This window comes from Danio rerio, chromosome 17 (assembly GCF_052040795.2).
Source record: "Danio rerio strain M-AB ecotype USA chromosome 17, GRCz13ab, whole genome shotgun sequence".
Classification (NCBI taxonomy): Eukaryota; Metazoa; Chordata; class Actinopteri; order Cypriniformes; family Danionidae; genus Danio; species Danio rerio.
In genome coordinates, this window is record NC_141037.1 from 50,174,558 (window position 1) to 50,199,489 (window position 24,932).

The 24,932-nt window shown below is 35.2% G+C and overlaps 2 protein-coding genes across 2 annotated transcripts; both read left to right on the forward strand.

Annotated features, from left to right (window-relative positions):
* Positions 1-9,019: 9,019 nt before the first annotated feature.
* Positions 9,020-16,130, forward strand: nenf (neudesin neurotrophic factor). Its single transcript, NM_001037704.2, has 4 exons — positions 9,020-9,463; positions 9,579-9,639; positions 15,034-15,137; positions 15,271-16,130. Exons 1-4 carry the CDS (start codon positions 9,329-9,331, stop codon positions 15,445-15,447), a joined length of 477 nt encoding a protein of 158 aa, NP_001032793.2. The 5' UTR covers positions 9,020-9,328; the 3' UTR covers positions 15,448-16,130.
* A 1,848-nt stretch (positions 16,131-17,978) lies between these two features.
* On the forward strand, positions 17,979-23,823 carry tagapa (T cell activation RhoGTPase activating protein a). Its single transcript, NM_200868.2, has 10 exons — positions 17,979-18,062; positions 18,991-19,069; positions 19,217-19,270; positions 19,567-19,636; positions 19,767-19,933; positions 20,534-20,695; positions 20,782-20,891; positions 20,981-21,152; positions 21,340-21,448; positions 22,516-23,823. Exons 2-10 carry the CDS (start codon positions 19,043-19,045, stop codon positions 23,508-23,510), a joined length of 1,866 nt encoding a protein of 621 aa, NP_957162.3. The 5' UTR covers positions 17,979-18,062; positions 18,991-19,042; the 3' UTR covers positions 23,511-23,823.
* The last annotated feature ends 1,109 nt before the right edge of the window (positions 23,824-24,932 follow it).

Consider the following 24,932-nt stretch of genomic DNA (forward strand, 5'->3'; position numbering starts at 1 on the left):
GACATCACAGGAGCTCGGGGAGGGCTTCTGTAAAGTAAAAGTTTACTTATGTCTTCCGTAGAGTAGTTGGGTTTTGTTATCGTCTAGTTTTCTCTGAAGATTCACGTCAATTTGCCGTACATAAGCGTTTATCTTTTGTTATTGGGGGACAATGTTATTTGTATGAACAAACTAAAACACGCTGTTCTGGGAAATTGTTTTAAAGTGAGAGTAACGCGTGGTTAGTGGTGTGTTTAGTTAACTTCAAAGTACATTTATCGTTGTCATTCATCTTCGAATTTTTCGTTCAGCCTTGAAGCGCGTGACCGACTGTTATGTCTTTGAATGACTGACGCTGGCGCGGACCAATAGCATTCACATCACTCTGCAGCAGAGCAGCTCATTGGTTGTATACACTAAACACGCCCCTTTGCTGAACTTTGTCTATCTGTAGTCATTTGTGGTCCATTTTCAAAAAATCAATCAATACTAATATTTATAAAGGCAAATGCAGAAAAGAAGAAGTAATAATAACTAGACAAGCATTAGGACATACTGGTTCAAAATCCACCCTTGCTTTAATGGGGAAAAATTTATCAGTTAAATGTGATAAGTGTCATATAACAGAAAATGTAAAAAAAAATATTAAACAGAAAGTCTTGAAGGAAACAATGTATAAATTAGAACAAGAATGGAGCTTGAAAGGATTTTTGGGAAAGGTTGGGAAAATGTGTGAAATTAGCAAGGCTATTCAAACTTTCTTAGATATACAGGAATAGCCTTGAAAATAGCCTTGCTAATTTCCCACATTTTCCCAACTTCCCCTAATAATTCTTTCAGGCTCCATTCTTATTCTAATTTATACATCGAATAGGATATTAAATAGTTTTTATTATTATTATTATTATATATTTTTTAATTAAATGTACTTTAACCCGTAAAGTTGCACATCCCGGTACCGTAGGTGGAAGTATGCATCTTAACAAGTTGCTTGCCATCCGCCATTAAAGAGCCCATATTATACATGAAATAGGGTCATATCTTGGTTGTAAGGGTCTCCAACAACAGTCTAATATGCATGCAAGGTCAAAAAACACTTTCATGGTCTTATAATCTGCATTTATTTTTACCTAATTATCCCAGTGACTCCCGTATGAATCGTCCAGTGATTCATTTGTTCCCAAACCCCTCCTTAGCGCGAAGCTAATCTGCGCTGATTGGACCGATGACAGTCTGTCGCGATTGGTCGACTGCCTTCAGTTAGAGAGTGAAATGGCCAATAGCTAATCAGCAATATAAAAAGTAATCACAGTTCATACACGCTCGATAGTGTAGGCGTGGATTTTAGCTGCCACACACACACACAAAAACACACACACACACCTCCGGACGACAACGCTCCCACTTCCGCCCGCACCTGCCAGGTTTTAGCCTGAGAACCCACTCCGTTTTCTGCCCGCCATGCCCGATCCCGGTAGAGCGGGGGAGAACACAACCAAAAATCACCCAGCTATACAGTCCAGACAGCCAAGCTGTCTGTATAAACACACACACAGCACCAAGCACACAAAGCTCGCTCTCGCTCGCTCTCTCTCTCTCATACGCGCGCGTGCGCAATAACACACACACAAGCACCAAGCAGACTCTCTCTTTCTCATTCGCAATACAATATCCGTGATATTGCTAGACAGCCCGCTCCCGTCCCAAATTAAACCCGTTACCGACCGCTCCCGCGATTTATTCGGACAGCCGCGGGAATGCAGAACTCTACCATGGAGCTCCATACACCACGCAGCACGCGTCGCGTTTTTAACGTGACTTTGCACGCGATAAGAGAATATAGCCAGTTAACCTGATACAGTACACGCGGTTACAAGTAACAAATCACAACTAAATACATTTGCAAGCTAGAGTCAACGAGGCAACAACTTTAACCGCACGTACTTACACTTGGGAAAGGTAGGAAGAAACCCATCCTGACGTCCATCAGTAAGTTACTCTTTACTGACCCTTCCTTTAACAAACTCAGATGAAGTATTCTTTGTAGCATGTAGCTTCCAGAAGTTTCCAGTAGTTTCCAACTGCTTGGTTATAATGCTGATGTTTCATCTTTGGGTAGAGACTCAATATATCCATCTGCAGTGTGACTTCAATAGACCGGCATGTTTGTGGGTGTGTGTGTGTGTGTGTCTGGGTTTCTGCGTCAGAGGGCGGGGCCTCAGGTTTGAAATCTCCCGGGTTTGCGCGTGCACGTGAATAACTTGGTTTCGTTCGTACGTCATGGCGAAACACCTAATGAATCGGTATCAAGGCGACTCGTTTGAAGCACTATGAGTCGACTCTTTTATAGATGAATCAACAGTTTTAAACACTGTATTCTTACAGATTTAAGCCTTAGCTGGATACTTCACTTCACTTAGAGCTGTGTTACACACTACATGGAGGGGAATTTTCAAAAACCCATAATATGGGCTCTTTAAATCAAGAAAGAAGAAGATGTAGTTCATTTTCGGTGTTCAAAGGAATTGTTTAACCTGTAGATTATTTTAATTGCTGGATCCAGGAACATACACAACAGTACATAAAACAAAAATTACAATCAGAGGCGGATTTAACCAATAAGCAAGGTAAGCGACCCCTTGGGGCCCCAGGAAATCTGAGGGCCCAAAATAAATACCTAGAAGTGTAAATAATACTATAAATTATATATAACATACTTTTTTATGACATTTTTTACAGTGAGAGTCTTAAAATTCAAATTTTAACGTAATTATTACATCTGGGCAAATGTGTCCCCTACCTTCAATCATGGACATGTCCAGGAGTCAAATCAGTAAAGATTAGTGTTAAAATGAAATAGTTCATTTATTATGTTTAGTTATGAATTTATCTTAAGAAAACAAATAATTTCAAAAGTTTTACAAGGCGTTTATGTTGTTATTATTATTTTGCCTTAAGATAAAATGTAGAAAATGAGATTGAATGATACAAGAAAAAAAACAGCAAAATACAAACAATAATTATAATAATAATAATAATAACTGTTTAAGAACAAAAAGGTGCATTTTAGATCTTTTGGGCCCCTTGGCTAGAATTGTTTAGGGCCCCAAAATTACTAAATCCACCCCTGACTACAATATCAGTCAACAAGTGAAATTGGCAAAAAGTACAGTACATATGGAACAATGGGTAAAAAATAACATAATAGGAAATAAAGCAATAAAGAGAAGAGAGAAAGAGGAAAAAACATTAAAGGTTTTTACAAATACAAGGGTTCATTTAAGATTACTTATACAAAGATCTTAAAAGCAGACAGTTTTTAAAGCTTACTTTTTAAATCAGCTTTAGTTCACCATATCTTCAATGAAGACCACAAAGACAGGTTTATTGTTTGAAAATTTGCATTTGTGAATGTGAAATCTACTAAGGAAAATAATTAAATGTATTTTTTTTTCTTTTGTGGGGTCTGAGTTAAAATGCACAAAATATTTAATCATTTTCACTTGTAAAATCTTCACCCTAACAAACAACTCTATACTATTCCAAAACTCCTGAATGTAATGACATGACCAAAACAAATGCATCACCGTTTTGTTAGCGTTCACATAAAAATAACAACTCAAAGTCAGTGTCAACTAAACTTTGGGATACATTTTTTGAGAGGATAAAACTCATGGATCAGTTTAAAAGAAATCTATTTTACCTTATTTGTGAGAGCTTTTTTGTTGTAGTGCCCAGATTTTCGCCTAGTTAAGATTATCAAAAAGGTTTTTCCAAAAGACAATACCGTGCATCTTATAGTACGTATTATAGTAATAATAAAAAGAATCACAAAATAAGATCACTATTTCTTGAGAATCCAACTTCTACACCACATGTAGAAGTTGGATTCTTAAGAAATAGTAATCTTATTTTGTGATTTTGTTTATTTCTTCCAAAAAACAAGTTAGACCGACAGGAGTGTCACAGGGATTAAAGGAAGATGCCGTAACTGTTGGGGAACATCCACAGTTCCTCAGAAGTATATATAAGCCAGATGAAATGGCTCCCATCACCACTGCACATTCTTTTGGAGTTACAGGTATCTGGTATTTGGAAAGAAACTCTCAGTAAGCAAATGTACTTGACTACTGAACAGCTGTTGCACCAAAACTATATTATTACTGAACCACTAACAATGATATAATAATTTGTTCTTAATTGAATGTCCTTATTGTTCCCTATGAAACGTTTATGTGGCAAAAAATGTTTATAGATTAATGTCCATGCTAAGAGAGTCTGTTGATGAAAATGAGAAAGTTTAATTGGGAGTTTGGATTTATTTGTTCATAACTACACATTAGAAGGAAGGGAAGACCACCAATCTGCGAAATAACAATTTGAGGAAACATTACAAATAGATGGATATTGTTTCAGCCAGTTAATTTAAAATGTTTTGTTAAGCGATTTGAAATTACTAAAAATCAAGCCACACTTATTATATGAATTGATTGACAGATTTTTTTTTTATATAATGACTTAACCTGTAGAAAATTTGGATGAAATTGAAACTTTAATCAACGTCACTGAAGTTTCTAGCTAATTAAATGAATCAAATGATTTTCCAGGTTAAAGTAAGTGTTAACAATTAAAACATTAAACCATTTACTTTGTTTTAAAATCAATATTTTCTTCAATTGACAGTTGTCTAAATATGAATGTCCTATCCTCAAATATTTTGCTCTTTTCCATATTTTTTTTTCATTTATTTTTCTAAAACAAAATAATAATAATAATAATTTATCAGGGGTTGCTACATGCAGTGAAATGAACTGCCAACTTATCCAGCTTATGTTTTACGCAGTGGATGTCCTTCCAGCTGCAACCCAGTACTGGGAAACATCTACACTCTCACATTCACACACATACACTACGGCCAATTTAATTTATTTAATTCACATATAGCACGCCTTTGGACTGAGGGGTACACCGGAGCACTCAGAAACCAACATGGGGAGAACATGCAAACTCCAGACAGAAATGCCAACTGACCCAGCCGGGACTCAAACTCAACCCTCTTGCTGTGTGGTGACAGTGCCAACCACTGAGCCACTGTCACCCCAAAATCTTTCTTTTTTAAGTAAATAAAAATAATAATAGCAACAAAATATTTAAAGAGACAAACTTAAATAGTTCATTTGGAAAAACAAAACTTCCAAATGAGTGAAAATTTACTAAGAAGAGTTTTCATCTCCATAAATCATGTTTTTTAATGCACTTTTCCATGCAAAATATAAAAAAGTAATATCTTAAATGAAACTCTTCAATTGTAACATAATTTGTGACAAAACTTTTTTAAGGATAAATGATCTGAAAATTATTTAGCAAATGGTTTAAAGTATGACTGTAAGTAGATCATTTATTTGGGAAACTGATTTATATTTAGGCAATGATTTTAAAATGAAAATATGTAGCATTATATGTAGTTTAACATTATTAGATGACTGGAGGCTTAAAGTGATTAGAAATTCAGTGAATAATCAAGTGGTGGAATTTCATCATCACCTCACATAATTCCCTACACATTCACATATTTGTTAACAAGATGCTTTATAATTATATATATTTATATATATATATATATATATATATATATATATATATATATATATTTTACTAGATATTTTTCAAGACACTTCTATACTGCTTAAAGTGAGGTTTGAAGGCTTAACTAGGTTAATTAGGTTATTGTATAACGATGGTTTGTTCTGTAGACTATCGAAAAAAAATTAGCGTAAAGGGGCTAATAATTTTCTCCCAAAAATTATTATTATTTTTTTTATTATAAACTGTTTTTATTCTAACCAAAATAAAACAAAGAAGAAAAAATATCATCAGACCTACTGTGAAAATTTCCTTGCTCTGTTAAACATAATTCGGTAAATATTTAAAAAAGTAAAAAAAATTCAAAAGGCGGCGGGGTTAACAATTCTGACTTCAACTATATATATAGGGATGTAACAATATTGTAAATACCGTCATACCGCAATAGTAATTTTTTTCAATATTACCGTAGGCGCATGACTCAATAAAACTATATTTCTGAGAAAAGTTTGCTTAGGCGAATGAAGCGAACAGGAGGTAGCGGGAACTACAATTGCCATCAGCCTAGACGTGGCCATCATCCTTTGCGGTCTGTTGTCACTACAGATCCAGTAATGCGGAAATGGAGTGTGTTGCTAGTAGCGGGGAAGAAAAAGAGCTGGAAATGATCAAACCTAAAGCGGGTTTTAAATCGGATGTGTGGAAGCATTTCGGTTTCTTTCTAAAAAGATACGAAAAAGGAGAAAAGGTGACAGACAAAGAAAAAAACTATATGCAGGCACTGCCAGACTGGAGTGAAATATAAGTCGGGGAATACGACTAAAAACAGTCATGGGGACAGCAGAACACAGCACACTTGTTAGATTGATGCAGACATTGACTTGTACAGCAAAGAGGCCTCTGTCTCACCCATGGATTGTCCTCTCAAGTGGTGGAAAGACAATGCACAACGTTACCCCACTGCTGTCAACCTTGGCTAAATCATATCTCTGTCCCAGAAACCTCAGTCCCAAATGAGAGGGTTTTTTCTGTTGCAGGGGACATGCCCAGAGATCCTAGCTTTTACCAGATCATAGTTATATGATAATTTTCCTTAAAAAAACATCTCTATCTAAATGAGTGATTAAATGTTGAAGGTGATGAGTCTTCAACAATACTAAATTGAAACTTTATTTTTTTATATGGTTTAATAGTTTTTTGTTATTAAAATTGAAAAATTTAAGTTCCTGATTCTAAACTTACAGATAGATGACTAAATTGTATGTCATTGATATGTTCAGTGCTAATGTGAATAAACACCTTTAGCACTTTTTTTTCGAGTCTTTTCATTATCATTAGTTTGATACCGTTCGGAAATTCTGATACCGTTACATCCCTAATATATATATATATATATATATATATATATATATATATATATATATATATATATATATATATATATCTTAAGATATGTTTTTGTTTGTCTTTACATGCCATGGGCGTTTAAATAACCATGATTCACATAATGAGGATTATGTAATCAGATCCCAAACATTAAGTGCTTGTATTTAGTTGACATTTTAAAATACTGTACATGTATTCAGATTAGTTGAATAGTTTATTGATTATGATGTGATTGCCTATTCTGATTTGTAAAACACTATTTCTTCATCATTGTGACTAATTATGGAATCTAAAAATCTTGACAAAATATTTCAAAACTGAAAGACTTTGGCCATAATGTCATGTTTTTGTTTGTTAAATGTTGGTAATGTAATATAGGGATTTCCAAAATTCAAAAACAACACATTTGCATAATGCACAAAGCAACTTTGCTCTTTGATGCTCGCATGACCTTCAGGTAAACAAAACATTTAATCTCTTACAGCGTTCAAGAGTTTTGTTTCAGTTGAGATGAAATCAAGTAACTTTTAAACTCGAAACCCCCCTCCAGTTCTTTCACAAACCCTGAGCTTCTCAGAAGTTCTTTTTCTTAGTATTTTAGTGCTAAACATAAAAAAATAGATGTTATAAAGTATACAATATAAATGGTTCAAAAGATTATTTGGAAATTATTTATAATCATATTAGTACTGTATTTTTTTTATTTAGGCTATAAACATTAGTTTACTCATTTTGCAGTTTGTTTAGTAAAATGCTTGATAATTTATTTATTTGAATTATAATTACTATACATTAATTGTTTATTTTAGAACATTTATACTAACATGTTTATCCAAAATATTTAATTATCTTTTTAAATGTGTTTTTATTTTATTATTGAAACAATGTGTTATTTAATGTCACCAGGCCAAAGTTTAAAATCCCCTGTCTTATGCATATAGTGAAATATAATGTTCTGTGACCTCTATTATGCCTTTCTTTTACATTGTTTTAAAACCTGTTTTAACACATTTTAATCTGTTTTTAATCATTTTATTCTTTGTTTTTATTCTTGTACACTTGTTTCTTTTATTCCTATTTATGTAAAGCACTTTGAATTACCATTGTGTATAAAATGTGCTATATAAATAAACTTGTCTTATATAGCTGCGCACTTTGTGTGAATCAAAATGTTATTTTTATTCTGGTCGATTTTGAAAAAAACATAGTTTTTAATCAGACACTAATGTGCCTTATTGTTTTAATAAATGCCTTGTTTTTCTCCAATAAACAAATACAGGCAAAAAGAATGGATAAGTATGGTAATTAGTGATACAGCCTAATAGAAACAGTAAATTATTAATGACATATACATATGCCAGTTGGGAATTGCACATATTTGTAAAGGTTTTAATGATTTCTGGGTTCAGTTTGAGGGATGCATGCCTATTTCAAAACAAAGATGTGTAGTGTGAAATATTTTTGTTGATACGATCCAAAAAAAAAAAAGATTCAGCATTATTCGGCTGGATCGTATTTTGAGGAAGAAGGAACGCGTTCAAGGAGGAGATTATACCACAGAAAATAGATCTATAAGACTTTTCTTCTCATGGGAAATTATCAAGTTTGGCCTTAAAAATAAAAAGATATCTTATATAATGAATACTTTTTGTTATTATTAAAATTATGTATTCATAAATGTAAAGTTTAGAAAATTCTAGTGGTGTTTAAAGAAGAATTTGTGACTTATTTGAAGACATTAAGAGAGATGAAACGCTCAAAAGCAAGAAATGTATATTCATCATTAGAGGATTTTGGTTTCATATTCTGAGAAATTTTTCTCCCTTGCTACTTAATTTTCTTTATCATTTATTTATTTTTTGTTAATATGTTATTTTATTTATTTTTATATTATTAATGAAGATGGAAAGTATGCAAATAGATTGTTATCTCAGTCTTTTGTGTAATTCTAAAAAGTAATAATGCCTTTCTGTTACTGTTCAAGCATTGTTAATAAAAAATAAATAAATAAAAAGGAGGAGTTTCATTGGCAGTGGTGGGCGTCACTTCCGGTCCATCACGTGAATGGAGAAACTGAAACTTGACGCTAGTGGAAGTTTAGAAAATTCCCAAAGCAGAAGTTTGTGTTTTGTATTAAAGTCAGAATATATTAGATTTTCCCGCATTCCCAACACGTACACATTAAAACGTTACCAAATTGTGTCCTAAAGCACCAATTCCATGTCCTGTTCCGAGACAAATGGAGCGTTTCCACCTCTTGTTGTGAAACTGATCCGAGATCAGCATCTGAATGGAAACACGCGCAGCCGCTCCCGTGACAACAAGGAAACTGAAGCCGCAGACTCGTTCCTCAACTCAAACCTCAACACGACAGTCCACAATGTTTTATTGGCGTAGTGTTTTAATATACGCGTTATTAAATGTTTGTTCTTCAAATGATAGTAAAATAAAAAACGCATCGAAACCGGTGCGCCTGTTTACGGATGAGGAGTTGCAGAGATACGATGGAAGCGAGGTATGTGTTGTTGCCACAAAAACAGTCCTAACGTCAGCTTTTTTGACTTTTCTATTAACAAATAACTGCAAGTCACGTTTACTAATGTTTAAACATACCCCCGCCCGATATACAGGACGGACAACCTATTTACATGGCCATTAAAGGAGTAGTGTTTGACGTCACAACTGGAAAAGGTTAGATTTTTTTAATGAAACCTCACGTTCTCTCTGGTGGAAGTTTCTGATTCAGACACAAATTCTTTGAGGAAGTTGATCATTCTGTTTAAGAGATCAAGGCATACTCTACTTTCTTCCCTAATTTGAAAATATCTGGAAACTCCCTGTGTCTATTTGCATTTACAGGTCAAATTATTTTAAAGAGTTTTGGAAAATAAACGGGATTTTCCTGAGCTAGAAAGGAATTGACATGGGAAGAACTCCTCGAGGAAATTTAAATATTTTGTTGTTGATGTAAACCCACATGGGTAATCCCTTCAGGACAGCCTTCAGTACTGCCTATTTTTTGTTAATTTAAAACAAATAATAATGAATGTAAGTTCAATACAACCTTGTCATATGTCTTAGTCACTTTTGAAGAAAAGAAATGTGTCATGTTATGCGTGTGTAACCTTTTTCTGAGCTGGGCTTGCTTGTCTATAATAATAATAATATTAATAATAATAAATAATAATAATAGTGTAAGGGGGTTGCGGCTGGAAGGGCATCCGCTGTGTAAAACATATGCTGGATAATTTGGCGGTTCATTCCGCTGTGGCGACCCCTGAGTAATAAAGGGACTAAGCCGAAAAAAAAACATTTATAAGTGAATGAATGAATAAACAATGCAAGGACATTTTAGACCAAAGTGAAATGTGAGTTTACTGAGGGAAATGTAAATTCACGTCTGTGTAGTACAAATAAATGACTAGTAAATTGGCAAATAACCAGTGCTTCCTTTCTGGATAGAAAAAGTTCAACACCTCAGCAATGAATATTCTGAGTTTCCATTTGACTCTTAATTCGTTTTAAGGGATGCTGAGTCTGTTGTTGTGCAAGTGAGATGAGTAAATACACAATCACATTTAAGCTACAGTAAGTACCATGTTCACACATCGTACACAATTCATCCGCACTTACACCGGATATCTCTAAAGACGGAGAATGCAGAGCTGTCAGTACAAAAGGAAAACAGTTGGGATGCTTGGATTGATCAGCCGGAGATCAGTATCGGTCGATAATTAAGTTCTTTGACTCGATTGCTTCTCACTGATTTGGCCGATCTCATCTACCAATGTCATGTTCTTTTGTGTTTTTGACAGTTTTGCATGTTCACTTGGTACTCTTTAGCGGCTGCAAAAATCCTGATTGGAGCATCACTAGAAAACAGAGTTCATTCATTTTCGTTTTGGCTTAGTCCCTTTATTAATCAGGGGTCGCCACTGTGGAATGACCTGCCAACTTATCCAGCTGCAACCCATTACTGGGAAACACCCATTCACACTCATTCACACAGATACACCACTGACAATTTAGTTTACTCAATTCACCTGTACCACATGTCTTTGGACTTGTGGGGGAAACCGGAGCACTCGCGAACATAGGGAGAACATGCAAACTGACCCAGCCAAAGCTCGAACCAGCGACCTTCTTGCTGTGAGGCGACAGCGCTACCCACTATGCCACTTTTTTTGAAAATAAAGAGTAATATGTTGCTTTACTAGTTTCTTGTAAATGTAATATGATTACATAAATCCATTGGCATCATCACTGCTCCACATGAGCACTCAGGTAGACTTTGGTGTTTAAACAATGCTCAGTTGGAACCACAAAACTGCACTCTTGATACAAGGCAGGATAAATGCATTCATTTATAGTGTTTACTTCACCCCTACCATTCAAATGTCACAGAGAAGTTCAAGGGTTTTCCAAAAAAGTCCATCCTTCTAGCACAATAAACTTTCAGAGAACCACGTTCAGAGTCACATGATTTATCTTTCTTCCTTATTCTGATTCCTGGTTTGAATTTCTGCATTTTTCTGATCACGTCTACCTGTGCAAATGCACAGAGTTGCTTCCTTGTGGTTAGTTGATTAGATATTTTGTCGCCTTAGAATTATATGGTTTTATCTGACATTTTTGTCAAAATTGAGTCATTGACATATTCTTATTAAATAACAACTAATTTAAATTATGTGATGAGTTTTTATAAGTTTTTTTTTTTTTTTTTTTACATTTTAAGACTTTTTATTTAAAAAACAAAAATGGTTTATCTACAAAGTTGAACTCTAGCTTGGCTCTATAAGGTTCTTTCTGTGAATCAGCATTTTTAATGCACGCACGAGGACCAATCAGGATCTGCTTTCTTTGTCATTTGCCGGACTGCTCCACTGACAGCGGGAAAGACCAGAAAGAAACCTAAAAATCATACAAAATCAGAGTCGGTTAAATAACGCCACAGCACACAAATTGAGATATGATGATTTAGAAGCATTTTTTGACATTGAGATTAAATGTTTAATTTTACACTGTTGAAATAGAAACAAAATATGAATTATAATTTTATGTATATATATATATATATATATATATATATATATATATATATATATATATATATATATATATATATATATATATATATATATTGCATGTAAAATATTATTATTATTTGTGTATATATAGTCAGTGAAACACTTTTCAGTATTTATAAAACTCATTTGCTCATTGTCGGTTTTCTTTTAAAGTCTTTCAGGGCAAATAATTTAATTCATGGGGCATATATTTCAACAAATATAGCATACAATTCAATAAATATAATTTAATACTTCATATAATGCATTACGTTTAACAATTATGACCATATTAAATACATAAAATTAATTTCTGTACTGGATAAAATATTTACTACAGCCGTGTATGTTAAGTATAAACAAGTAAAAATATTCCTCCTAAAAAATGAAATGTTATAAAAAGCACAAATGTAATTTTCTCAAGCATCAACATATTGTTACAGCACCAATTTTTTATTTATATTTTGGTTGTATTTTTTGAAAAGTAATGCTTTAACGAACAATCTGCCAGAAAGAACCTTATAATTCCAAGTGGAAAATTACTTTTCAGAATGAGAAGGTTCGATCTGCATTAATCATGTTTTTTTACTCCAATTTGGAAATGTCAGAGAACTTTGATAATTTACATTTAGAGAACCCTTAGGGTCTCTGTCATGTTAATGTATGAAAGAGAACTTTTACACATATTGTTGACTATATGGATTGCAAAAACTTTGAAGCTCAATAGCTCAAAATCATTCAGAACGCAGATAACCTTATAATTCTAAGGTGACGATTTGGTAACAAGTGGTGAGTGCATGGTGAGCGTAAACTACTTAATCAATTGTAATCTATGAAGGCAATAGTAATGTTCCCTTTTCACATATCTGCTCTTCCTATAAATGCACGTCGTCTTGGTTGGGTAAACTTCCATGGAGGTGAACTGAAACTACCAAAAAAATATATATTTTTAGCGTTCCCATTGCTAAAATTGCACAAGAAAAAATCATGGTACTAGTACATATTTGACTTGAAATATGTGGAATTATATTGAGAGATTGATTTCTTTGCTTAAAAGAGAGAAATATTTGCACTCACTCCATCTTTAGTACACTGTTAAAAACGCTGGGATCCACACAATCGATTTGTGTTGGGACAACAGGAAGGAATTAAGCTAACTTATTAGTTTTTTACTAATTAAATTGGATTGAACATAAAACAGGACTGCATAGTCACCTCAGAGCAAGAAGGTTGCTGATCTGTGTGGAGTTTGCATGATCTCCCTGCATGTTCCTCCGGGTGCTCCTGTTTCCCCCTCAAGTCCAAAGACGTGTGATATAGGTGAATTGGGGAAGCTCAATTGGCCGTAGTGTAGGTGTGTGAATGAGTGTGTATGGGTGTTTTTCAGTGATGGGTTGCAGCTGGAAGGGTATCCGCTGCTTAAAGTATATGCTGTATAAGTTGGCGGCTACCTGATTAATAAAGGGACTAAGCCGAAAAGAAAATGAATGATTGAATGAACATAAAACAATCAAGTTGACCCAAAAGATTTGTTGTTTCAGCTCATTTTAAATGAGGAGTTTGAACAAACGGCAAACATAGTTTTTTGAGTGTATCGCTAGATTTTTTTTGTAATTTATTGCCAATTTTAGTGTTTAGTTTTTATAACATTAGAAAAAAAACTAGGCATGGAAAGTCAAGGTTTTAAAACTGCAAAAAATTTCTATTATACTGTTCCTAAGGTATGTGTAAGTGTTTTTTTTTGTTGTTTTTTTTACAATTATTTTATCTAGTTTTTTAGGGCAACAGTATCACCAGCAGAAAAAGACCCTCCACATCAAAAGCTACTGGTCAGCACATGATTCAGCAAACATTTGAGAAACAAATCGCTTATGAACCAACATCCTATGCTGCTATGTGCATCCTATGTGCTATGCACCTGAACAGTGCAGTGGCCTACTTACTTTATATTTAAAGAAAAGAAAGATATCCAAAGATGTCTTTTAAAGTAAAGACATCTGTTTTGCAAACTAATTAAGATAGCAGCTCAATGATTTATTTTAATTATTTAACTGTTAATTGTTCCAAAATATTTTAATATCTTGTGTTTAATAGGAAAATAAGTTGTTGTTGTTTTTAACCCAGAAGAGCATATTTGAGAGCAGTAATCATACTGTGAAACCGTGATATTTTTATCCACGGTTTTCATACTGTTAGAATCTTAGGGTGCTTTCACACCTGTGAATCGATTCAGTTGTTTTGAAACAGAGATTACAATTGTTACATTGTTGCTCTTTGCTCTTGGAGCTGTTCGCTTTCACACGGCAAAGTTTCTAATCGGACCAAAAGAGCTAAAACAAGTCACGTGCGAGTAAACTCTCCTCACATTGGTCAGAGTGTCAGGGTTTATTTTGCAGAGTCCCGCTAAGCTGTCAGGAGAGGTGGTGGTTTGGTGGTGATTGACAGGGTGCACGCGCGATGTGTCTGAGGAGAGATGCGGTGGGGAGGGGTGAGGGTGCGCGACGATGCCTATTTGAGGACCGGGAGGGAGACGTGAGATTACCGGAAGATCATCACTCGTTTGCGGGCATCTAGAGACTCGCGAAACTTTTCGCCCTACTCACAATTCTCTCTTCATATAGCCGTATGCCTATTACATATCCATAAAACACTGTGATATAACCGCGATCGGATCGGATCGCTTTCTCACTGCAATCGAACCGCTCCAGGGTTCGTTTCAATCGAGCCGAGACCACCCCACTCAAGCGATCTCGGAGCGATTACTTTGTCGCGGAACAGAGCGCGATTGCCCGGTTCACATATGCCAAACGAACCGCGCTAACTGGGCAAACGAGATACGTTCCGAAACAAAAGTGTAGGTGTGAAAGCACCCTTATACTGGCCCATGTCTAGAAAAAAAAAAAAAACGTTTTAAAATAGTTGTAGAAAGGTATCATCTTAGTTTGTGAAATGGGTACATTTAATAATAGGTTGAATAGTTACTAGAATCACTACATTACACAATTTCTTTTATTTCCAGAGTTTTACAAAAAAGGAGCACCTTACAATGCTCTTGTAGGCAAAGACTCAACCAGAGCTGTGGCCAAAATGTCCCTTGACCCAGCCGATCTCACACACGACACTGTAAGTTGAGAGTTTTATTACAACTTTGCCACAGGAAAAACAAAAAAAAAAGTTTCAGCTTACACTGAACACTGGTTTTCACCAGACTTTTTCGGCACTAACATGTTGCTGCTTTCGGTTCCTATTTTGTTAGACGGGCCTCACCGAGAGTCAACTACAATCCCTTGAGAAGATTTTCACAGGCACATACAAGACAAAATACCCTGTTGTTGGATACACCAGCAGGCGTCTTCTCAATGAGGACGGGAGCCCCAATAAAGACTTCAAACCCGAAGACCAACCTCAGTTCTCCATTAAAGATGAGTTTTGATGCCTTCAAAAGTAGTTGTCCTACATTAAAATGAATTGTAATCCAAATCCGAATCAAGATGTTGTTTGTGACCTCTGACTGCAGTGCACTAGGTGGGCAAGTGTAAGTTTGAGGTTGTCTGGTGGTCTTTTCAGCCCACAGCCTAGAAAACACTATGATGCATACTGTCCTACGTGGGTTTTTCCCTGGTGGGCTGCTTTGAAGGTCATTCAAATTGAGCCACCTACAGGTGTGACTTAAAAAAACTGGTGTGGTTGATTGGCATTTTTATATGTGTTAAGTACGTTAAGGATTTAAAATGTTTATGCGGTGTAAACAAGTCTTAAAAAGTGTAAACTGGCAATACATCACTTGGTTTCTTTCACTGTACACGAGGGGAAAGTTTGGTGATTCACACTTCATTTAGAAATTGAAATTGCTCAGTGGTGAGGGGTTTCATGCTATGAATTAAAAAGTTAAGCATTGATTTTATCATTCTGCGACAACTTTTTTACTCAAGCACTCTGTCAGTCATAATTAAACTGTTTGTTTTTATCTTCACGAAGTACCCTTGATGACTTGAAATGTTTCACACTAATAAAGAGAGAGTTGTTTGTTACTAAGACTTGTTGTTCTGCAATGTTAGGTGTCATGTGGGCTACTTTTGGAATGGAATGGAATTAATAAAATATTTAGAAACACACAGACAGGTGTCATCTGGTTTCAAAAGTGTGTGTGTGTGTGTGTGTGTGCGTGTGCGTGTGCGTGTGTGTGTGTGTGTGTGTAATACAATTGGAACACAGCTGTTCATCAAGTAGACTAGACCAAAAAGACGAGGGTATGTGAGAAACTAAATGTGAGTTAAAGATGAATTGCACAAAACTTTAAAGTTGCAAATTTAAGTACAAACATTCACATTTATACAGTATATTTATATTTATACAGCCTAGGCTGGTTGGCTGGTTTTAGCTGGTCGGCCAGGCTGGTTTTAGAGGGGTTTTGGCCATTTCCAGGCTGGAAAATGACAAGCTAAATCCATCTAAAACCAGCTTCAACAGCCTGGTTTAAGCTGGACACAGCTGGTTTTAGCTGGGCTCCCAACCTGGCTAGGCTGGTCAAGCTGGTTTTAGCTGGTCATCTCCCAGCCTGACCAGCTAAGAACAGGCTGAAAATGGCTGGAAATCAGCCTGAAAATGACCAAAACCCCTCTAAAACCAGCCTGGTTGATCCGCTAAAACCAGCCAACCAGCCCAGGCTGGTTTAAGCTGGATTTTTCAGCAGGGATTTGAAAAACAGATACTTTGTTTAAAATGTAGCCTAAAAAGCACTAGTCTAAGTACTTGGCCATGATATTTCTTCATTTATTGTTACAAAATTATAATGGTCATATAATTATGACATGTAAGACATAATAAAATAAAATTACTAATAAAATCAGACCTCCTGAGAGGTATTCAGTGGACCAAAAGGTAGTGATACATCCTCAAACATATACGATTTATACAGTTAGAATCTCCCCCACATGTTAAACTTTTCCAAAACATCAAAATGCTCCTGATGAGAAGACGTGACCTGATTTCCATGGACTGTAAGCAGTAGGTGGGTACGCTAAAAGACATTTGGTCAAACGCAGTGCTTTTAATTTCATGATGAATTTACCTGCTATGCGCCTTTAGCAAAAACATGGGGGCTGTACAGTTTCATGAGCTACGGTGAGTCAGTTAACAGACACTTGTCAGATTCTGAGTCTCAAAATGATGGTTTTTGTTTGTTTAAAAAAAGTCCCAGGGTATCATTAGCATGTACACACAGCAAAATAATGAATCATTATAAAAGTGCCTTTACTGTAAACACTGCAGCCAAGCTTAATTATAATTTACCAGAAAACCTTTAGAAAATGGGATTGAGTTAAAGAATGACAAAGCATCCACTAACTGTCATGAAATATAATCGTTACGCTAAGGGGTAAAGACAGTTAGCTTTATCTCTTTGTTATGTTCAAATGTTAATATGTAATTTGACATATATACATTCTCTTGTTTATGTATTCTTTGACAAACAAAAGCTTTAAATAAATATTAAATTGAAAAAAAAAAACGATAGTTTGTAACAAATGTATAACATAAACGTGCTTTGGGCTAAGTACTGAGCCATGTGGTATGCCACACATAAACATATTTAAACAAACACTAAACTTATATTCGATATTATATATGGCTAATTGATTATAACTTCATCTCTTGTTTGTTGTTTTCGAAAGTGTAACACAATATCCATGTTGCTGACCCTGTTGGCCGTGTAATTTAATAGGTACTTTCTCTTGCTGCCATATTCTCTATCATCCACACGTTACCTGATACATTCGTGCTCACACGCGTGACGTATGAAACACTTTCCACCCTCGAGCCACAACAACGTAGCTAACTAGGTGTTGATGGTGGGAGCCCGTGATGTAGCTTCCTGTCTCCATTGCATATCAGAATTTCCCCTTTTGCCCGCCCACTTTCATTTTGTGTGATGCAGTGGGCTGTTTCACTTCAGTCTGTCTCAGTCTCTTGATGCTGTATGTTCGGCTCCTGAGTCAATGTAGCTTGTTGATTTTTCCAGCCACCCACAGCAGTGAATATTTTACAGTGGTGAGTAACATTTATTAATACATATTTTTGTACTGAAGTATTGTGTTATTGTTTTCTTTCTGTTTTGGAGCTGTTATTTTATGTAAATGCATTATTTGTTTTAGTTTACAATCTACATGTGCTAGAAAACATTTTAAAATGGTGTATTATTTTGTAATTGTATTATACTGTATGCGTTTGAGCTGTTAGCTGAGTAACATACATAATTATACAGACTTTTACACAATGCAGTTGTTAATATCACAGCGTAATATCTTGTTAATAATTTTATTTGTTATAAACCTTAACTGTCTTCATTACAGTGTGCCATGTATATATTTACAATGTTTTTTAAGTTGCTGGCTAATAATCTTGCACATAAGTATTTATGTATTCTTTAGAAAGAGTCATTCATAATAATACTTTGACAAATGATATGTTTTTTATGTTATAAGTGTGTTATTATATAAATATTTCTATGTTTTGGAGTTGTAAACTAAATAAGTTATACACAATTTTGCAAGGATTCTGTTTTAATTAATATTATGCTAAAACTTTTGTTTAAATCTTTGCACATTTTAATCATTGTACTGTTATTGCATTTTTTTTTCGCATCTTGTGGAGCTTTTATGGATTTAAATTAAAAAGAAATTGTGCACTTTTTTCCTACAATTTATAAGTAATATTACCATTTAATATTTTGCTAATAATTAATAATGTGTGTGTTTTTTTTTAGACTATTTTACAACTTGATATTTTGCTATATTTCTGCTATTGTCACAAGATTAAATTATATTTATTAATTAATTTTTGGATCATGCATTTTTGGCATTATTTAGAAAGATTTAGTTTACTGCCTGATGAGAATCCATGTTTTATTACACATGCTGTATTCAATTGCTCAAGTAAATGCAGATGCAACTGCTAATTATCTTCTCTCACTAACCAGGTAATCTCACCAAGAAGACTGAATTTATTGTTGATCCCAAAGCAGCCAACCTATGAAGGTGCTGAGTGGACTCGGCGTGGTAAGTTTCCACCTTCACCCATCAGTTTCACACACACCTTTTGTCTCTTAATGTCATCATGGAAACTGATGAGTATGTATTTGAATTGACTTACTTCCCTAGATCTCATTGACAGGATAAACAATTCTTTTGTTCTTTCTGTTTCAGCCCAAATCGTTAACCCAAAATAGCATGGACCCAATCAGCATGCCAGCCACAACCGTAAGTATATAAATCCTTAGATCTTACGCATACAGCGCTTCTTATCACCTTCTGATTGGTAGATTAAAGCAATTATGGACTCTTAAGGCTGAGAGCAAAGCCTAAAGGGGATGCTTCAAAGGCTTGTTAAATGTCACTCTTATTTTGACCAGCTTATGCTTTTAATGGAATGTTTACAAACTTCCGTTAAGCTAAAATCTAAAATCCCCCCAGTTACCATGTTCAGTTCTGCTTTAAATAGATTTTTCTCTGTAGTGGGTTACTTCATCTAAAAGACTGCATTCAATTTATTTTAGGTTCCTCTGAATACGGGACTCTCCCTTTGTCAGCAAACCAATGGCAATCTTGCCAGCATCTCCCACACTGGTAAGCTAACATTCTTACTTCTGTTCTCTTAAATGTCACTGCTATTTAATATGTTGCAATGAACTTATAAGAAATGTCAGACAGATTAGAATACAATGATTCTTACCACGTCTTTACTCTTATTCTAAAGGGAACATGAATATTAACCGAAGGCGCTGGAGGAGCATCTTTCGACGTGTTCAGAAAAAGAACAAGGATTTATATCATGCAAACAGTGAACATACCAAGAACACACTTTTTGGACGAGCCTTGTCTGAAATCTGTCAGAAAGATGGGTCTCCTCCTGAACCAATTATGGTAAGAATTGTCGAATGTTTCACTCTGGAATACATTTGACTAATAAAATTGGCAAAACAAATACTATTACCAGCAATTCTGACTATAAAACGTAACTATTTGCATAATTTTTGCAAATTCATATAATTTCATTTGATTTCAGTCATACAAAAGCTTAAAAAGGAGGCAATTCCCCTAACTTTACCTCTATACCAAACTTTCATTGGGGATGAGCATTCATACAAATTAGCTGCTTAATCAAAAAGTTAAAAATTGCCATGAAATTGTGTTGAAAAAAGTGTCTATGTAGTTCACTGAAAATGATCAAATGATGTGTAATAATCTCCCATATACTCTGGTCAACATTACACTCTTAGAAAATGAAGGTTTGAATGAGGGTCTGTGTAGCAACACAATATAAATTTGGCCCCAAAGAACCTTCAAATTACTTCAAATAACTTTTTTATTATTGTGTAGAACATTTTTATCTAATCTGAAGTAACTTTTCTGACCTATTTTCTCCTTTTGAGGGGCAAAAAGTGTTCCAATGCCAACTATTTTTAAGAGTGTGCGTGGTTTTCATCTTTCTAAAGTCTCAATTTGCCTCAATGTATTTTTCAGGATATCCTAATTCTGCTGCAGAGAAAGGGTTTGCACACTGAGGGGGTGTTCAGGAGGGCCGGGAACACCAAAGCTGTGAAGGAGATCAAGGCGCAACTCAACGATGGGATAGAAGTGGATCTGAAGGAGCATCCGGTGATTTGGCTTGCTGATCTCATCAAGGTATGCCATAATCTGATCTGTGCAATATGAATTGATTACAAGAACAATGTCCAAAAGTCTAAAATATACATTCTTCTGATTTGCAGGATTTTCTCAGACATCTGCCTGGCGGTTTGTTAATGTCGGAGAAGTACAAAGACTGGATGGATGCAATGGAAAAGGAGGATGAGGATCAGAAATGCGCTGAAATTAAAATGTAAGTTACCTAATGACACAGTTGGATTAAAAGTGATCAGTGTAAATGAACTGTAATTGATACCAGTTTTTCTTTACCTTCGTCTTTAGGCTGATCAACACACTGCCTGTGCCAAACATTCAGCTCTTGAAGCACCTGATTGTCCTACTGTTCTTAATAAGTGAGAAGGCAGATACAAACAAGATGGTTTCCACCAATCTAGCCACGTGTGTTTCCCCAAACCTGCTCCAAACAGACAGCAACATAGAGAAGATGGAAGAGGTGAGTGTACAGTGACTTCTGAAAACAGTGGCCTTATCGATTTCTCGATTTCTCACATGATGTGGCCAGAAGCCAGAAAACAGTAGAACTGAAACTTCACAAAAGAAGAAAAGACCAGACTAGTTTTACATCCAGACTTTGACCTGCTTTCATGAGCTCTTCTAAATCACTTGTTTGGTTTTTCCAGGTGACGAAACTGACGGCTTTCCTTATTGACAACTGCAGTCGGATTTTTGGTGATGATGCGCTGACGCTCTATGAAGATTCTGATGAAGATGAACTCAGCGATAACCAAGGTAGCTTTTTAATTCTTTAGGTGCTCCTTATTTAAAAAACATGTTTTTGTACTAATTAAATCATATGAATTAATACGAATTAGTCACTTTTCTTACAATACGTAAATTAGTTGTTTCCTTTTGAGATCATGCTGTATACCTATACCAGGGGTGCCCAAAATTTTTCTCATGAAGGGCCAAAAATCAAACTTCATTAAGGGCTGAAGACCAAACTGTTCAAGTTCAGTTTATTTTATAGGACGTTTCCAACTGCCACAAGGCAGCACAAAGGACTATAGAGAGAAAACAAACAATCAGTATGGGCATTGTAAACAAAACAGTAACACATTTAATGTAATACACACAAACTGCATTACATTAAAGTTTCAGTGAGTAAGTTCCTAATATTTAAAAATAACTACAAAAATTGCTTTAAATGATCAAAGATATTTGCCCCAACCCCCTCCCCATCATTCTCCCTCTCTTCTCAAATGGGATGGTGGGCCAAATCAAATGTTAGCATGGGCCAACTTTGGCACACGGACCCTAGTTTGGGCATCTCTGACCTATACCCAAGTATACCTACAGTTCACTCTGAAATTAATTTAATGGAGATTAAATATCAAGTTTGGCCCAAAATAATAAAAAGACAACATGAAAAATTTAAGAGCTAGTATGAGCAGATTTGATTGATTTCAAAAGACGTCTTGGAAAATATGAGTGTTAAACATTGATAAATAATGTTTTCTCATGAGAAGTGTCTAAGACTTAGGTTTCACTTTAACAATCTCATCTACAATCTTTATGTGGGTTTGCAAAGAGTTTACAATTTTGACTGAAATTTTCCAACCAATAGTTTTAAAAGTATATAGTCATTTGTGCTATTGTTATTGTTATTATAGTCAACTGTGTATTGCACTACACCAATTCAATGTATTAAATCCAATTGGCTGTCCAATTTACACCCTTAAAACCTTCCAATACGCAGGCCTTCATTTTTACATATATTTTCAGACAATGCGCAAAGCAAATGTATTTACGTGATATGACCGAACAGCACTTAACATTAGTTCTGATTTCTCCATCAGACTCTTTTTCCTCGCACCATCACGACTCTGCGTACGACAGTAATGACCCCGATGCAGACACCTACAAGGGCAGTTGTTCAGATATGGACTCTATCAAATCTGGCGTTGAAGAAAAAGCCCAGGAACCTGAAGAACCCTGGACAACCCAACTCCTGATCCGCAGACGTTCAGAACCAACGTTCAACTTCACCCAGACGGTTCAGCAGCATCTCTCCAGCAGCCAGACGGAAGTGGACTTTCATGAAAAGCAGTTAAAAAAGCAGATCTCCGATGACTGTATTGTGTTCAGGGCGGGGAACAGCTTTGGGAAAAGATGTGGTCTGGCACGCTCAAGCGCTTCCAGGACCACCTCCAGAGGCTGCTCGTATTGTTCCTCGAGTTCACTGGAGAGCTGTTTCTCCAGCGCCTCAGAGAGCTCCATCCACAACAGTCCTTCTCCCCTGCCTTCGTCCAAAAAAAACATCCAACGCAAACATTCCTTCCCTACTCCGAACCGCTCAGAAACCCCCAGAAAACGCTCGCAGTCAATGAAGAGTGCACACCTCAGGAGCAGGACTGTTTTCGGGCGAAGCGGCTCCACCAAACGGGCCATCGAAAGAACCTTAAGAGAAAGTGAGACTCTCCCCGAGGTGCTGACTCCTCAACCGGAGCCCAGACGCTTGTCCAGCGATGAGGTTTTCCAGCAGGTGGACAGCAGGATACCAAGCAGCCCTCCGAGTTATGAGCAAGCCGTTCAGAACAATTCCCCTGCAGCTCTTTCCTGTTGCAGATCGCTGACCGTTCAGGATGCCAGATGTTTGTCAAAGCAAACGTGCAGCGGCTCCAGATCTTCAAGTGAGGAGACTTTGGATTTCTCTTCTGGACTTGCTGATATCCACAACAGAGACAATGCTGAGGCATGCTGTGATGGTATGAGTGGATCCTCCTCATGTTTGAGACAGAGGTCCTCATCTGAATCTATGTATGAAGAACACATCAGAGAGTCATACGTCTGATTCTGACTTGTTTTTATTTTCTACTTTTTGAATACGACCTCATAATGAGGGATTGGCATTTCAGTTGTTTTGAATGTAACTCAGGGATAATGTGCTCAATGTGTTGCGTCTTTACTTTCATTACACTGCTTTGTTTTTTTTGGTGATTTTTTTTGTACCCACCGTGCAACAAAATTGTGACTGAAAAGCACTTTGAGGAAATTTCACTACACAGGTTCACAGTTTTTGAGTTTTCAAAAATAAAGTGGATGCTTAGAAATATATGTAAACCATATATGCCTTCTAATGAAATAAAAATATGTTTTGCTATGCACATCATGCTCTTTGAGTCTTTCTTTCTTTCTTTCTTTCTTTCCAAACAACGTAATAATAATATGATGGATTTACAATTTCATGCTGGTGTCTATAACTGAAAAGTATATAAAAGAAAAACACAAAACTATAAAGAAATAATAAGAAAAACATTAAATTCTTTTTCATCAGTTTATTGCATAAGATGAATTATCATGTTAAAATGTTTAAAAAATCTTTTTATTACAAAGTAATAATACGTATATAAATATACATATATGCAGTTGCAATCAGAATTATTAGCCACCTGTTTATTTTTCCTCAATTTCTGTTTAACGGAGAGAAGATTTCTTCAACACATTTCTAAACAATAGTTTTAATAACTCATTTCTAATAACTGATTTATTTTATCTTTGCCATGATGACATTAAATAATATTTGACTAGATATTTTTCAAGACACTTCTATACAGCTTAAAGTGACATTTAAAGGCTTAACTAGGTTAATTGGGTTAACTAGGCAGGATAGAGTAATTAGGCAAGTTATTGTATAATAATGGTTATATAAAGTCAGAATTATTAGCCCTCCTTTAATTTTTTTTCTTTTTTCAAATATTTTTCAATTTCTTTTTAACAGAGCAAGGACATTTTCACAGTATGTCTGATAATATTTTTTTCTTCTGGAGAAAGTCTTAATTTTTTTTTATTTAGGCTAGAATAAAAGCGTTTTTAACTTTTTTGAACACCATTTAAATGACAAAATTATTAGCCTCTTTAAGCTATATTTTTTTTAACAGTCTACAGAACAAACAGTCGTTATACAATATCTTGCCTAATTACCCTAACCAGCCTAGTTAACCTAAGTAACCTAGTTAAGCCTTTAAATTTTACTTTAAGCTGTATAGAAGTGTCTTGAAAAATATCTAGTAAAATATTATTTACTGTCATCATGGCAAAGATAAAATAAATCAGTTATTAGAGATGAGTTATTAAAACTATTATCTGTATACAGTCGAAGTCAGAATTTTTAGCCCCCTGAATTATTAGCCCTCTTGTTTATTTTTCCCCAATTTATGTATATATATATCAGACTGTTTCAAACCAATAAAACTCCTGAGTTTGTGTATTTTTT

Bases quoted from the DNA above. Each gene is read 5' to 3' on its own strand.
- nenf (NM_001037704.2), top strand. From the start codon at position 9,329: ATGTTTTATTGGCGTAGTGTTTTAATATACGCGTTATTAAATGTTTGT. The intron at 9,640-15,033 runs GTTAGATTTTTT...TTTTATTTCCAG, and splicing joins TGACGTCACAACTGGAAAAG to AGTTTTACAAAAAAGGAGCA. The intron at 15,138-15,270 runs GTAAGTTGAGAG...CTATTTTGTTAG, and splicing joins CCGATCTCACACACGACACT to ACGGGCCTCACCGAGAGTCA.
- tagapa (NM_200868.2), top strand. From the start codon at position 19,043: ATGAAGGTGCTGAGTGGACTCGGCGTG. The intron at 20,696-20,781 runs GTATGCCATAAT...TCTGATTTGCAG, and splicing joins GGCTTGCTGATCTCATCAAG to GATTTTCTCAGACATCTGCC. The intron at 21,153-21,339 runs GTGAGTGTACAG...TGGTTTTTCCAG, and splicing joins ACATAGAGAAGATGGAAGAG to GTGACGAAACTGACGGCTTT.